This window comes from Leptodactylus fuscus, chromosome 5 (genome assembly GCF_031893055.1).
Source record: "Leptodactylus fuscus isolate aLepFus1 chromosome 5, aLepFus1.hap2, whole genome shotgun sequence".
NCBI classification, from domain to species: domain Eukaryota; kingdom Metazoa; phylum Chordata; class Amphibia; order Anura; family Leptodactylidae; genus Leptodactylus; species Leptodactylus fuscus.
Window position 1 is genome coordinate 71153552 of NC_134269.1, and position 17382 is coordinate 71170933.

At 40.1% G+C, this 17382-nt stretch overlaps 1 protein-coding gene across 1 annotated transcript in view; it reads right to left on the reverse strand.

Annotated features, from left to right (window-relative positions):
- SH3GL3 (SH3 domain containing GRB2 like 3, endophilin A3) overlaps positions 1–17382 on the reverse strand; it is a 64463-nt gene that overhangs the window by 12116 nt on the left and 34965 nt on the right. Inside the window, exons 2-6 of the mRNA XM_075273414.1 lie at positions 6825–6893; positions 5687–5759; positions 5252–5395; positions 3243–3376; positions 1761–1919 (exon numbers count right to left, since the gene is read on the reverse strand). Of these exons, the coding sequence (XP_075129515.1) occupies positions 1761–1919; positions 3243–3376; positions 5252–5395; positions 5687–5759; positions 6825–6893 (579 nt within the window). The remainder of the gene's footprint in view (positions 1–1760; positions 1920–3242; positions 3377–5251; positions 5396–5686; positions 5760–6824; positions 6894–17382) is intronic.

The window sequence follows — 17382 nt, forward strand, 5'->3', positions numbered from 1 at the left end:
GGCCCCAGGGGTTGTAAATGCTGCGATTTGCCTGCAGCAGAAACGCCGCAGGAAAAATCATGGCATTTTACAGTAATTGCAAAGTGGATGGGATTCTTGCAAATGCCATGCCCACTTTGCAGTAAAAACCGCAGCACGGCCACAGTGCGATGTCCAAAACCGGCGCGGTTTTGGAAATCGCAGCATGTCCATTATATCTACAGAAACGCCAGCAAAGCGCTGTGGGAATAACTGCCCCGTGGGGCCTTAGCCTAGGCAGAAACCCCACGTTGCGGAAACGCAGCTTTTTTTTGCTGCGTTTTTTTGCACAAAAGCCAAGGAATGGGAAATATATAGGAAGCTCTTATACTTCTATCTGCTGCCCAATCCACTCCTGGCTTTGTCAGCAAAATCTGCAACAAAAAACTGTTTTCACAACGTGGGGCTTCAGCATTAAGGTGGCCACATCAATTAGATAAATGATAGCCAAACTCACTAATTTTGTTGGAACCAGCTGACCATCTACTATGTATGAAGGAGTCTGGAAGGGTCAGACTTGCTGAATTCCACATGCCCAATCATTTTGCTCTCAAGGAAGAAATGAAACTGAATAATACATCAGTCTAACTTAAAGCAGCTTATTATCTATTGAAGTGAACAGAACATCAGTAGCATTCTGCGGTAAGGATCATGAGTTCATCAATGTAATGACGAGTTACACATGATGATGCATTATATATTGTACTCTGCTCATGAGTACAAGATTGTTATCACATACATTAAAGGAGGCAATTATTCCCTACACCCACAATACCTGTCACTTATTCATCCTTTCCTGCCTCACAGGAACTTTGCAGTATGTCTGTATGTGACTGTGTAAAAAATATGCAAATCTATTCTCCAGGATGTACGGTAATTAGGAAAACAGTGCACTTTGTATGCCGCCCTCTAGAGGGCAGCCTCCTTAACATCATGCATGACTCAGTTAATAAGTCTACTATCATGATGCAGATTTAATTGCCAAATTAGTATTTCTATTCCAAAAGGAACAGATTCCCAGCTATGGACATGCCCTCTAGACTAGTGGCTACGACTAAGAGGACTGTATGTCTTCGAAATGTGTCAGCGAGTCTATGTAAGGGATGGAAATACTTACGAGACGATACTGCTTGTGAACATGTGTGTTTTTTAACATTGGAATAAACGCTACGTTTTATAAGGACCATGGTTGAAAGCTGGAATTTTTTATGTCATTGGATTTCCTATGCCCTCTAGAGGGCGGCATACAGAGTGTACTGTTTTCCTAATTACATCCTGGAGACTAGATTTGCATATTTTTTACCTAGAATCCCTAGTGGAGCAGGAATGACTTGTAAGTCTCCGTACTGACTATGCAGGCACACACTCTCCCTGATTATTCCCTGTATGTGACTGTATAACTGAGTGCACTGTATGTGTAGATATAGACATACATTAAGGAAATAAACCTAATACTTTGTACATACAGTGGTTCCAACTTTGTTCTAAGATGATCATTGTAACCTGAAAATATAGTAATTTGAGTTATCACTAGGCTATTCTCGGAAATCCCTATGGAGAGATTATTGAAAGCAGTGACACTTCTGTACTCTATAGTAGTTGTGAGATTACCATCAGAGGACCCCTGTACTAAAGATAGGTGATGGTCCCAGAGGTGGATTTATAGTATAATTTGTGCCAGATGGGAATACCCCTTTAAGAACACATAAGCATGAATTTCCCATTGCACATTCTATACTTACATCATTTTCTAGAAAATTAAACATGCTTCGTTCTGCCAGCTCTTTAGATTCTTCAAATTTTTCCACTGCTTGTCGAATTTCTTCATCTGGAATTTTTCCTTGTCGTTTTTTCTTATAATCATAATCTAAGCGGCGGCCTTCCAACTTTTTCAAATGATACTAAAAATGAAGAACAAGTGAAAAATCAGAAATGCTACTGATTAAGACTATTAGGCCCTGTGAAACTAATTGACATTGTGGACAAAATCATTAAAAAAGTACTCAAATATTTGATGAGGGCGGGTTCACATCTGCACCCCGGTCTCCGCTTTCAGGTTTCAGTCTTCTGCCCGAGTAACTGGACAGGAGACGGAAACTGGCAGTCAGTTTTCAAACCCATTCATTTGAATGAGTTTGCAAAGTGTCTGTCCGTTAGCGCCTGTGAGTGTTCTTTGGTCTCCGCGGCCAAACCATTTTTTTTGTAACTGGACACAAAGTTGGACATGCAGGACTTTGTGTCCGGTTACAAAAAAAGGTTTTGCTGCAGAGACCACAAAACGCTCACAAGCGCTCACGGGCGGACATTGTCTGCTGGGTTCCCATCTCCTGTTGGCAGAAGACGGAAACCTGAAAGCGGAGACTGGAGCGCAGATGTGAACCCACCCTAAACATGTTGTAGGAAATAAAAAAGATAACCAACAATTCAACATTAGTCATTTAACATCTAAACTTGATGACTTTCTGACAGCATATTCCACTTTAGTTGTCCATACACATTATATAAATAATGGCAAGCCTGCCATCTTCATTGGGACTGGACAACCATGTAATATGCATGATGTGTCTGGACTTTCCAATGATGGCAGATGAAGGATAGGAAAGGTTGAGCATCAGAGAGTCCATTCACACAGAGTAAAAGCGCAATCATTTCGGCAAAATACATGTGTAAAGAATACACGTGTAAAAATAAGACTCCAATTGACTTCAAAGCGTCGCGTTTTTGGCGTGTTTTTTACACGTGTAAAAAAGGTAATTGAAATCAATGTCTTATTTTGCCTAAATGAGCGCACGTTTACTCCACGTGAATGGACCCTCAGATTTCAACATGTCTAATTGTTTTGTTCTCAGGGTTATTTAAAAAAAAAAAAAAAAAAGCAGCCTTCAGAGCCCCTCTGGAAGGGTTTCTCCTTTCCCGTACAGAGAACACCTGCATGCTCAGCCAAGCTGAGGATGTGTGCTTGGGAGTGTTGGAAGGAATAGGTGTTGATCTACAATTATCTAAAGTGAACGGCTTTTCAGTTGGTTCCCCTTTTGGCTTTGCTCACAGTATTGTCAAAAAAAATTTCTCCCCTATCCAGTAGGTAAGCACCACATGTTTGCAGATGGATAACAGCTGTTTGGGTAGCATTCTGCTTAAATGTCATATTGTATACATGGTTTCATATCCGGCTTTCCCCTGGGATACATAATACAAGTAGCATCTGGGAAGTGATGGATACATACCACAATTTCTTTCAAGTCTTTGTCTTGTAAGGACTGCAGAGGATCGATGAAGTTCTGCTTGACATTAATATCAAGAGAGTCCTTCACTTCTGCCATTTGTTTCATGCTTTCGCCAACATCCAGCAAAGCGCTGCCTGGTATAAACGGAAAGTTTACTGACAAACTGCGGACTGCAGACAAGCTTAGTAAAATGAAGAGTAATGGCCTTAGCAAGCTCTGTGTGCACAGTATGTGCCTTAGATAGGCAAGCATTAGATGGTGAGCCCCAGTAGTAATAGAGACTAATGCCACTGAATATATTCTCTGTACAACACTGCAATATATGCTGGTGCTATAAGACTAATAGATATTATAGAGTCCAGTTATCTGCTGTAGCTCTCATGCATTAGAAGCACACAGCTACTTCCTTTTCTGTAAATAATATTTAGTCACATCAATGCTCTGCCAATAATCTGAACATTCCCTTGTAGGTGACGTATTATAGTGTGTCTGTCACCTGGGAAAAGCATATGACACTAGCAACACAGATTGGTGAGGCCCTCCTGAATGCAACACTTTCTTCCCCATGAATTGTTACAAAGATATTCATTTATTTCACAATATGCAAATGAGCAGTTTGGATCACCAAGGATGGCTCCATTACTCCAAAAATCTACGCCCCATACAGCTCTAATGTGCCTCCTGTCCTTCATTGAGTGACAGTGCTAGGGAGCTACACTGAACTTTCACCTGGCCCTGTTTTGTTGCATTCAAGCCGCCTGTCGGATATTCAAGCCACGTACATAAGTGCTCTGAAGTTCCCAGTTTCGTCCAGCTCATCCCTCTTTATCTGTGAGAAGCTACGGTCCCGTTGTTTTGGGGTGTACCCATATGCAATCGGCGCATCAACAGTACAGCCGCTCCCTTTAAAGCTGAAGTTCCAACTGTGCATGCACAGGTGGCACGAATATTAGAGTACAGAGCCAGGTGAAAGGTCAGCTTAGCTCCCTGGTCTTGTCACTCAGGGAGGGGAGAAGGAGGGTGTATTAGAGCAAAGTGGGGTACAGTGGTATTGAGCAACAAGGCCACTCTCGGTGCTCCAGATTGCTCATTTGCATCCTGTGAAATAAATGAATATCTCAAGGGAAAAGGGAGTTATATTCAGTTGAGTCTGGCCTATCTGTATTGCTAGATTAATATACTTTAATTTGGTGACAAAATGCCTTTAAAGACTATGGTTTTTCTCACAAAATTACAATTGATCTCTCCTGCACCACCCCTTTTAATCTTTTAGCTGCCAGACATTTTTAACCATTTTACATACAAGGATAAAACTGGAAAGAAAAAAAAATCTCCATATTTGAGATGAGCCATTGTGGATAAAAGTGCAGACCCATACATTTTTAGGGGCTCAAAAATTGCAGAAGTGCGTCTGGGCTGTAGAAGCAGTCCACAAACTATGAAGCATGTCCTATCTTTGTCCATAAGATGTGATGGCTCTATACATGTCTTTTCGCGGATCTGTGATTGCAGATGACTTACTGACATGTTTTTTGCGGACGGCTCATCAGTATTTGCTGACAGCAAAACCACTACAGTCATTTGTATGTAGCTTAACGCATACATAGATCAGAACCCTGGTCTCACTTGAAGGCTATACAGAGGTAGAGATATCGCTTGGAGATGGTGACAGACTGAGATCTTTCCTAGCAAATAGATGGAGGAAGTAAAACCTTTCTTAAGAAAAGTGTATGCAGAGATGTTGTGGTCATTGCCAGCAAACATACTAGCCATGTCACATATCATCAGTCTGAGGCCCCACATTGCGGAAACACAGCTGGAAAAAAAATGCTCTATTTTACAGTACCAGCAAAATGAATGAGATTTTATGTCCACACATTCTGGGGCTTGTGCCTTGCCAGGTGTGGCCTTAGCCTTAAACAAGTGACATATTCTATCCATGATGTTCCATGATATCCATGATTCATATTCTATCCATGATCCATGATGACCACAATGTGCCCACTCACCAAATTCTGAATCCTCTCCCAGTTCTCTGCCATATCGCAGCATTGAATCTCCTAGCAATCCTTCTGTCTGAGGGTAACCTGTAGTTTTTACTTGTCCTCTGATTTTTGACATGGTGTTTATCATTCCTAGTCTGGCTCGATAAGCTGAAATAGAAGAAAGGGAAGTATTACAATAATGTCTAGTCTCAAAGTCAATGAAAACGCAGCTGAGAAATGGCTTTGTCCCTTTAATTCAGTAGCTACATACTCAAAAAACAGACATCTTGTGTCCTTGGTGTTCTTATTGTTACTATTTGAAGGCTAGAATGACTAGAACACCATAGAAATCAAACCTAGTTAACAAATCGAACAGTAATGAACTCGCATGAATAATGACAAAGAATAATAATGATAAATGATAAAATAAATAGCAGAAATTGTAAAAGAAAATCTTACCTGGATTCGGCTGCAAATATTCTGTGGTTTTGCAGAGCAGTTCAGCAACCACCTTGTTGGTGATGTCTATTTTCTAAAACATAAATGCAAAGATAAAATCTATTTGTGCTGTTAATACTTGCAATAATATAATAATTCCTGAGGTGGCACCGCTTTCATAGATACTAGGTGTTAGATGGGTATTCTGGAACAGGGGCACTTTATGGTCACATTATTAAAGGGTCTCTCCCGTTCGGTCATAGGAAAATGACCAATGGACCTGCACAGTCGGCTCTTTGGAAGGTAGAGAAGAGGAGTCACGCCAGAAGAAGACAGAGGCCATCGCTGGACAGTTTTCAAGCAGCACTGGGGACACCCCTAGGGCTGCGAGAAAAATCATTTACATAAGGAAAAAAGATGATATTTCTAAGGAATGGCAGCGCAGATCAGAATAATAAAGGTAAGAGAAGAACGGCCTTTCTTAAGGCTATTCCTATGTGTATTTAGTTTAAAAAGGGTATTCTAGTGATAGAATCCTTTTAATGTATACCCCACTGGCATCTGTTTTACCAAAATAAGTAATTGTTGTAAGCCTTGGGTGGACCATGTGCCAGAAGCGAACTTCGGTTGCTTTCACACGGAATTAACACTCCGCTCATTCTGACACGTAAACACGTTCAGAGTGAGCAGAGTAAAACAGAATCCCATTAACTTCAATGGGTTCAGTCTTACGTGCGTTACCCATTGAAGTCAATGGGAGGCTTTTTTACCTATTGCTTTCAATGTGATACGCGTGTATCACATTGTCAATGGGAAGTAAGTCAATGGGATTCTGTTTTTACATGTCAGAATGAGCAGAGTGTTAACTCCATGTGAAAGCAGCCTTCTAGCGCAAATAATATTAAATCTGCCCACCCATGGCACGCCGTGAATAGAGCTGAAGGAGGAAAAAGTCATTTTGTGGGAAACCTACCATGTGCACAAAAAATGTGATCTTTTTACCACCAGAAAGCTGATGCAAATTATATGATGAATCTTTCCCATATGTCCTATGTTTTTTTTCCAGAATTAATACATTAATTAAATAATTATTAGGGCCAAATGTAACAATTTCATCTTTTTTTTTTTTTTTTAAGAAAGTAAATAACGCAAATCTTACTCTTTCCATTTCTTGAAAATCATGATCGAGTTTCGTTCCTTCCGCTCCACTAATTTTCTCACTTAAAAGCTGAAAGTAGAAATAAAATTCACACAATGATCACGCAGAAGAGTCAGACATAAAATACATGGCTGTGAAATCCACTGCTTGTACGGAGCAGGGCTGTAGCTTTATACATTTCCATGGCTGAATTAAGGAAAATGATGTACACTTATACAAAAATAAGTGTACATTGCATCAGCGCTTCTAAAGTGGAGCCAATACTTCATATAGCTGTGTCAGCCCGATAGCTATGTGACCTATATGGCCTGCTTTGGAAGCATTGATCTGATGCAACGTACAGATTTACATAATTATACATTTACATGGCTGAATTATAGGAAATATAACACCATAACCCTATAGCGTGGGACAGATTTCCTCCGGCCCCATATACATGCATGCTTGACTCGACTGGGGGGAATGGAGAACTGTCACAAAAATTTGGCAGCTGCCTGTCTCCCCAACAACAAAGGAATCAGACATGCTCAAACGCATATGCCTGGTCCTTATCGTCCTGACATCCTGAGGCCCCATAGACATTAAATTATTGTTTTTTTCCCATTAAAATTGGTGAGATCTAAAAACCATGAGTTAGACCTCACGCATGAGCAGACCCCAGTTGGCAAGACAGTCTTCACAGAAGCGCGTGTTAAAGTTGCAACTTCCTTTTTGCAGTTGCAATATCTTAGTTTAACATCACATTTGACTGCTGGTTTTTATAGGAATTGTATACTGGGTTCAGGAGACACATTAAAAAAAAAAAAAAAAAAAAAAACTTGAGCAGTATTTTTTTTTTTGCATGCACATCCACTAAATAGGCTCAGGTGGAATTAAAGCCAATCATTAGATTGATGTATGGTAGCATCTTCACCAAACACATTTCTGACTAACACAACCGTAATTGATATCATAAGTACCAAGACCCAATATCTGCTGAAATGAAACTATCAACCTACTGTACTTTAGTGTCTACTGTACTGTATATTCAATATTTCATTGCTATTTAATTTTTTTCCCACAAACAGCGCCACTCTTGTCCCCAGGTTGTTACTGGTATTGCAACTTATTCCTGAAACAGAATTTTTTTCTAATCTCTTACAAACCCTTTAATTATATACACCCCATAATCTGGAATCTGACCATATGCAACCTGTTTGCCAATTATTTTAATCCTGTTTTCTCTACCATGTTTTTTTTTTCCATGTCAACAAAAACTAGGGTAGTGTTTCATAAGAAGAAGTAAAAGGGCTATTGGATTTCTTCAGCCATTTCTTTTGTTTATCAGTCCCTACTCCCTTCCCCCAGTGCTACAGGCGAAGAAGCAGCCAAGGTGTCTTGCAGTCACACTCCCCTGTCTACACATTTGCCTTGTTAAATGTCAGGCTTGATTAAGAGCTAGGACCTTAAAGGTAAAGGACACACATTAAAGCCCGAACAAGGTGCGGATCAGGCAGAATGAGAAGTAGTAAAATGGTACTTCTTATTACAATCTACTCCTGGATTGACCAGTACCTGGAGACCCCAGCAGAAAAAGACAAATAAAATAGAACAAGTGCAAAGACAGGCTACTTTTATGGTGAAGGGTGTAAAGTATATCAGTGCTTGTAACACAAGGAAACAAAGCCTCTTGGTAGTCACAAAACATATCAGGAGACAGAACCAATGATTGGTCTCCGCGGTCAGGCAAGACTCATGGCTTCTGGCGCAAGGCTCACGTTATGGAAAGGGAACTGGTTCAGATAAGAGAGCACTGGGTGCGTAGTGGAGTTTTTTTTATCTTACATCCACCCCAAACACCACAGAGGTTGCGCCAAATCTTGGACAACCACTTTCAAAAGGTAACTTGAGTTTCCATGAAAAGTTGAAATATGTGCAGGGCCGGAAGTCTATTCTATGAATATATACATGGTGTCCTATCAGTATTTCTGCTGCTAATATACCCATTATGCAGTCAGTTTTGCAAGTATGTCCTTGGTGACAGAGGTATAGGTGCCATTACTTCAGCTACTGATATCACTGCACTGTCAGAGGGACTGGCTTCACAGCTCAGCATCATTGCTGGGTGGTGAGGAATGCCCCCATGACGGTACACTTCTATAGTCTTGTACTATAAGGTGGTGTTCCAATACCACCCAGTGATGACGCTGGGCTGCAAGGCCTGCCTCTCTCACACGCAGCGCGTTTCACAGAAACTCCAGAGGTTTCCTTTGTGGACTTTCTGCTTCCATTATACCTATAGGGAAACCGCCGGCGTTTCTGTAGGTATAATTGACATGTTGCTATTTCCAAATCTCCATATTTCTCCAAAAAATGAGAACCGGATTTCACTAGAATTCTATCCACCTTGCAGTGACTGTAAAATGCTGCAGTTTGTTCCAAGATGGTTCCTGGCATGGCCAAACCACAGCATTTATGCCAAGTGCAGGCCCAGCCTCAAACTGCATCACTAAAGCCAAACATATATCCTTACTCTAAGGGCTCGTTCCCACGATGTAACACGGCGCTCATTCTGACACGTAAACACGTGTCAGAGTCAGCGCTTCAGAACAGAATCCCATTGACTTCAATGGGTTCCGTCTTGCGCGCGCTACACATTGAAATCAATTGGCTTTTTAATCCATTGATTTCAATGTGTTAAGCATGTTAAGCGGAATCCACTGAAGTCAATGGGATTCTGTTTTGAAGTGCTGACTCTGACACGTGTTTATGTGTCAGAATGAGCGCCGCGTTACATTGTGGGAACGAGCCCTAAGAAGTTATGCAGCAGATATTGAGGCTAAGGCCCCACTGGACGTAAACGCAGCGCTAAAGCGCTGCGGAAAGAACTGCTGCGTGAACGCATTGTGGTTCTTTCCGCAGCGCTTTTAAGAGAAAGTTCACAGAGTTTTCCTCTGTGGACTTTGGGCCCCTTCACACGGCGTAAGCGCTCGGCTCATTCCGAGCTGTACACACGAGCACTTCTAAACACTTCCCATTCACTTCAATGGGAGCGCGCGTAAAGCCGGCTACGGGATATAATGTTCCCATCCACTTTGTCTGCACTGTAAAACGCTGCGATTTTTCCCAAATCGCTGCGCTTACGTCCCGTGGGGCCCTGGCCTGAAAGAGTTTTCTAACATCAAGGGCTAATTCACATGGGGTTGTGGCTTCCGACAGTCATGGCCTCCCGCTCTGGAGTAGGCCCAAATGAATGGGCCTAGTTCAGAGGGTGCTGTCGCAAGGCAGATGGCACAGCTGAATCAGCTGCAGAACCCGCCTTAAGAAAGGGCAGCTTCTTTTTTCCGTGAGTGGGAACAAACTGCTCACGGAAAAAAGTAAGCTAGTGGTCTACATAGACCTCTATTGTGAGGGGGCGGATTTTGAGGTGGATTCGGTGTCAAAATCCACCCCCTCTTGCCCCATGTGAACGAGCCCTTAGAAGATCCTTAAGTGTATAGAGAAAAGTGTTACTAAGAAATTCCCCATATGTACATAAAAGATGATGTAGAGCAAACATATCATATTAGGAGTTAAGTTAGTTCACTACTTAATAATTCACACTAAATTTAACAATAAAAACGCAGTAATACTAAGAACTGAGGCTCTATTCAGATGATTTTTCTTAACCCTTTAAGTAACTTTTTTTCTTGACAAAAATACGTGGAAGGGAATTCCTCCTGCTGATCTACTAGTAGCATGCCAAAAATGTGAAAGAAAATGAAGTGTAAAAATGTAGTTTGAGCTTTATGAAGTATAAGGTCTGACAATTCTGCTGCCTGGCAGGACAAATCACCTGCTGGTTCAGGATCTTCGGATACTAAGGTCAATATGTTGACAAGGCAACTGAGGGCAATACGTGAACAAAGCATATCATGCCTCTGCCAAGACAACACTGACTCACTCCAATGGTATGGCTCCAAGTAAACGGAGAAGCGCATAGCAAAGGTGAAAACACCAAACACAAAAGCAAATATGGAGATGTATTAAAGCACAAAAATAAGGTGCATCACTAAGTCACATCTACTATAAGCACCAGGATACTAAGCCTACATTTCAGAGTATCTGATCTAACTAATGCATCAGGACAGCATTTCAGTATGTGTCACATGGCCAGCAGAAAAAATCTGAATATATGGAGCGTCTGGACTGAATCTAAACATAATGCACATATACAATGTTTGACAAGCAATGTTTTATATTGTCAGTTTCTGCTAATGGAGCAAATGCCTCTACAGTGGAAACACATCTTTCTATGTTTCCACGCTCCGTCCCCCCATTTATCACATTATATCGCACCCTGCACTTCTGTTATGTATACTGTACTTAGATTTTTACAATGCAGTCTACTTTCTGTTTACAGTAAGAATCCATTTTAATTTTAGATTTTGTTTTGTTATTAGTCCCATCATACTTTAGCACAGCATCACATGAGTAGCTAGAGCCAGTACCATCTCTTCCTCGTGAGAGTACAACGTACATAAGCATATAGGCACTGTCCTCTCCTCTATTATAAGTGTGGGGCAGGAGACTGTCTAGCCATCAGCAGTAACTGTGATAGGAGTTTATGTCTTCCCTACTTGTGTGGTACAGATCATACAATTTGACCATCCAAGAACTGAAGTCTGCAACACATAGCTCTCCACAGACTTATGTACAGTGAAAATAATGTCTGAAACAGACAGGATGGCTTTAAATATAATAAATATTTATTAAAAAATACACAATACAACAACAGTTGCCACATGCAATTAATATAAAGTAAAAGGGGAGAAACAACCCAGAAGAATATATATACCAGGTGGTGGGTGGCAAGTATGTACTGATAAGGCATTAAATAACATAACCAAGCAAGGTAGAATGTGGCAATATTAAATAAAATACAAAGAAACACTCAGTGCAGAATAAATATAAGAACACACAGTACTAAACAATTATTGTAACATGCCCCAAAAGAACACAATAATACATAATCTGAAATACACCAGTGTCAGTAATATAATGTGACCAAACAAGGAACCAAGCAAGGAATAAATAATGAAAGTGAAAAATAGCCAATGCCTACCCACGGGACCTGGACACCCGACGCGCGTTTCACCTCGCACAGGCTTCGTCAGGGGATCCTGTGCGAGATGAAACCTTGCTTGGTTATGTTATTTAATGCCTTATCAGTACATACTTGCCACCCACCACCTGGTATATATATTCTTCTGGGTTGTTTCTCCCCTTTTACTTTATATTAATTGCATGTGGCAACTGTTGTATTGTGTATTTTTTAATAAATATTTATTATATTTAAAGCCATCCTGTCTGTTTCACACATTATTTTCACTAATTTATTTGGATGTCTATTTATTGTTAAGCCTTTTTTGCATATGTTTAGACTTATGTACAGAAAGCATGTCTCAAGAACAGGTCTAGTCTGATATGTAAAGATAGAGGCAGCATAAAAAAAGCACAGACTAACACATGGAATACCATATAGGAGCACATAGGAAAGTTTAGATTTGGGTGGAGTTTCCATATTGGTGGACTGGATTTTAGGTGTGTACAGTTAGCCACAATAATATAGCTGGCACAAATAAACTGGATATATGTTCTCAGTACCATGGAAGATGGCTGATCCTCTTATATTATGATATAGGATAGATAATAGTAACGACATCCAATATCCAGGATCTATGAATTATATTTCTCTGATAATGCAAAAAACAATGACAACAATATTCAGACTGACAACTGCAATATTAGGAGGGTTACTCTGTGCTACACATAAATACACCAGAGAACTGCATAGAGAATGGCGTATTATCATACAGTATATTTATTGGGATACTTGAAGAGATACATGCAGTTGTGTAATATAGGTGAGAGCTGAATGGGAAGCCAAAAGTCATCGCACACTGTCATGTTCTAATCTATAGCTAGAACAAGAAACAACATACACTGTGCAAATGTCTATCAGCAGACAAGTCCCAGCTCTGTGCTATGTAATTTACTTGTTACATTTTCAGATGGTTTTGTCAGTGCCTAGGCATGCCAGCTCCTTGTTTATAACAGTTTATATTGCAACTATCGGATTTATTCAGTGTTCCCATATGGCTCTTTTTGGGAAAAAAAACATGTTTATCTTGCTGAAAATTAAAGGGGCTTTAAAAGATTACTAAAACATGGCTGCTTTCTTCTAAAAACAGAGTGTCTGGGACCCGGACACCCACTCACCACACAGGCATCACCATAACAGGGGACTCTGCTTCCACACTCCCTTCCAAATCACCTATCACACTACACTATGAAGGAGTGAAGTGACCCCCAACATCCACACAGATAGCTGCCACCACCAACACTTACAGTAGACGAGACATGGAAACACTCAGACCGCTCACACTTCTAGCACCACACACTGAACCTCTAGCACACGGCCATACAAGAATAAATTGTATTATCTCTTTTCAGGACTGTGGGGACTTTAGAGCCAAGAGCAATCTTATTAAATTTTACATTTAATATACACAAAATTGTACAGTGCTTACAGAAAATATGTAATAAAAAGACCCCTACCACAGTCCCCAACTCAACTCCCACCTATGACCAGGGATGGTTAATTACAAGTGCCAAATCAATGGAATATGACCTATTTTGTGGATATGACATAACTTGGGTTGGGTAACTCATATAGGGATGATATGCCCTGTATGCAATGCCTTATGTCCAGGCATACCAAACATGAAGATGAAATTATAACTTCTTCCGCAGATACATGATTTGGGGTGGTTATTAATATTACCAGTTCAAACACTCAATGTAACGACTGGTCATGCTTCCCCAACGCTATTCCAATACGCAGGTGGTTATAAAACATGAATTATGACTTAAATCCCTTTAAGGTTATGTTTTTCCTTTGTTAGATATAGTTTCCAAAGGTGTCAGGCTGAGAAAAGTTGAGGCAGTGTCTAGCCGGCAAGCTACACACAAAGATACATGGCTTCTTTGCATTGATCTGTAAACCAGATTGATTCTCTACAACTGAATTCACGCCCTGAACCTTATTAATGACTGGCATGCTGATATATGTATTCATTATCACACACAGTAGACAAGACATAACCACTACAATGAAATAGACACAATATGACATATACAGTGCCACACCTGTTCCACCTGTCTATTCGCTTCTATTCGCTTCAGTGGAACTGATCTGCAATACCAGACACAACCCATCCATAAATGTGAAAGTTTAACACTGAACAAAACAGCCATATTTTTCTAATCCTGTCCAAACCTTTATTGGCTTGCTATGATATTCTAAATTATATTGGTGCAAGCAATGAGTTAAAACCCACTGAAGGATTGTCTGGATCACCAACTGCGCTGTAAAAGTTATATGAGTATCAGGGGATGATACACTGTAAAGTCTCTGCATTGTGCCATCTTTAAGATTCCTAACTATCTTATCTGAGAGTGGAACTGATCAAGCAGTTTTAATGAAATTGTGACAAAGCAAAGACTCCTTTTGTTTTCTGATGAATGAGACCAGGCATCCACATAGTATATTTGCGGCTCTATGAGTCAGTGTGCGCCAGGCAGAGCCACGTCACTAAATTTCTGCATCTATTAGAAGTTTTACTGCTGACACTACGAAGAACAAAAGATCTCAGCCTCTCCGAGCTACAGCAGATGTACTACAATAAACACTTTGTTCATATGTACTTTTAATACTGCCGCCTTGCAAATAGTTATCGCTGGAAAATGACCTATTTTTTGTAATCAAGTTTTATGTTAACAGAATTTTTGGTGAGGCTTTTAAAAATGTTATTCTGCAGTTCTGACTATAGCCACCAAGCCAAATAATATGCTGACACTTCCTGTTTTCTGTAGGAGATTTCTTTGCAGTAGCCACCTCACTTATCAGCACACTGATCACAGCCATCATGTATATGTAGATGAGACACAGAATCCGGCAGTCACTATTTTAGGCTTATGCTAGGTCTACACTAGCATCGCTTGTCCATTGTTCTGGTCCTTCATATATCACAGAAATATGCCAGATAACTTCAAAGAGAATGTTGTATTATCATACAGTCTATACAGAACAATAGACAGGTGGACCACTAAAATAGTGGGTACATATGGAGTCCAGCAGGCCCCACTGACTATAATGAAAACTGAAAACAAGGGATAAAAAAGTTGTGCATCCAATGATTTCAGGTGGACATTGCAGCAAAGTCTTCTATGAAAAATCCGGTATAAATGTGAACGCAGCTTTAGTGGGAAAAATTGGAATTGCAAATTGTTTAGGTTTTGTTTTTTAAATATAGATAACATGGATAATTAAACATGATTTAAACAATGGTTAATTTCCTAGCAATACTGTCCCTTAAAGGAAATGTGTCATCAGAAAATAAACTATTTTTAAAACCAAGTTTTTGTTTAACATATTTTTTCAGCATCTTTGCTGACTATAATTTTTCCATGTTGTCATGTTTATTTCTTAAGTAAAAAAAAAAAAGGACAAAATCCTGCCATTTTCACTCTCGCCGCTAAGCCTAATAATAGACTGACACCCGCCAATTTTGAAGTGATTTTCTTTGCAGCAGTCGCCTCATTGACATTACAGACTGGAGTACAATAGAAAACAACACCTCTATAGATAACACCACTGACCCATCACTGCATTGCCATTGCTGACAATAAATAATGTCACATTTTATCTACTTTCCTTCCTGCACAGCTCATGTTTAGAAAATTCTCCTACAGACCATAACGGGCCAGCTCCACAGTATTGCTGTCTCTGGCCATGAGAGTAGTGTAAAGCATATCACTAGATTAGTTAGTAGTAGAGAAGAGGAGAAGGTCAGGCAGGAAGGAATGTACAGAAAATAGAATAAAAAATCTACAATCAGAACATTACAAGTGATATATTTCAATGAAACAGTGATATATATGGTTTTAATAAATACAAAGCAGCGATGCATTTCCTTTAACAATGTCACTAAACACTAAAGAAAGCAAATTTTGAATATAAATATAAAGAGATAGATAGATAGATAGATAGATAGATAGATAGATAGATAGATAGAAACACACACGTACATACATATAGAAACCATAAGTATAAGAAAAACAAAAACCCAAAAAATGTTGCAAATAAAATGAGTATTCTGACACACAGGTAAAAAGTGCAAAGCACACATAAATAGGTAAAAAACATGATCCGGCAAACAGAGGCTTTTAGTTACAAACCAACTATTCTATCTTTAGCTGTAGGCAACAAATCCCTTTATGAGATTCTAGTGGACAAGGACGATGATGCTTGTTTTTCTGTGACCAAGTGGAGTCTTGAAATTCTGAACAGCACTTCTTCACATTCTGTATTTTAGTCTTAGGATGCATTTCTCCTTAATTTTATTATTTACAACGATTCTCTCCTACACTTCAACCTAGGCCAGGTATTGTTAATGGATAAGATGGTTCCTGAGTCCCATCCCACTGTTTGAGAACATTTCTAATGATTTCTTGTTACAAGTATCTGTGTTAGCTGACAAGATGCCTCATGACAGACATATATTGTATACTTGCAGGAGGACCCGGATTCGCACGGGTATATTTCATTTTTTGCTTGTGTAGTGGCCTCATTAGCATTGCTCAGTTTTGCACTGGTGTATTTTGTGTTGTTTGTGTGTGTCCATAAGAGTCATGTGATCATATGTATCTCATTTTGGATATCAGTGAAAAACTGGTGATCAGTTGTTATGGATACCTGGAGTAAAGCTGTGTGTATGTGACCTTGTGTAACAGTGTCATCCACAGCGCCCTGCCTCTTTAAAACTGACATACAGCAGTGAAGAAAAATGGCTGGGTTGCTATGGAAACCTGGAGTAAAACTAATATTTGGTAGTTTGTGCAGAACCAGGTTTTAATCCTCCAGTGTGAGGTACTGTGTGCTGAGGCGCATATCTAACCCTCTGGTGTGTGGAACTGTGTGAAGACGCGTGTATCTAATCCTTCGGGATGTGGAACTGTGTGAAGATGTGCGTATCTAATCCTCTGGTGTGTGGTATTGTGTGCAGACGCGCGTATCTAATCGTTCGGCTTGTGGAACTGAGTGCAGACGTGCATATCTAATCCTCCGAAGTGTGGAACTGTTTGCAGATGCAAATATCTAATCCTCTGCCATGTGGAACTGTGAGCAGACGAAAGTATCTAACCCTCGGGCATGTGGAACTGTATGCAGATGTGTGTATCTAATCCTCTGGCGTGTGATACTGTGTGCTGACCTGTGTATCTCAGTTTGGATATCAGTGTTGGATTGTACATGTGGAGTGACTGTGTTTATGGCAGTTGGAATTTGAGTGAATGGCTTGCAGGTTTGTATTGACTAATGGGGGTCATTGTTTTGGGAATGCTGTATCTCAGCAACGGTACGTTCAAGCGAGTTGGGGCTTGGTGATGATTGGTCCAGTAGTTTGGTCACGCATAAAGAACAGTCAGACAGACAGAAACTCATTTTTATAATATAGAGAGATAAACCATATATGTC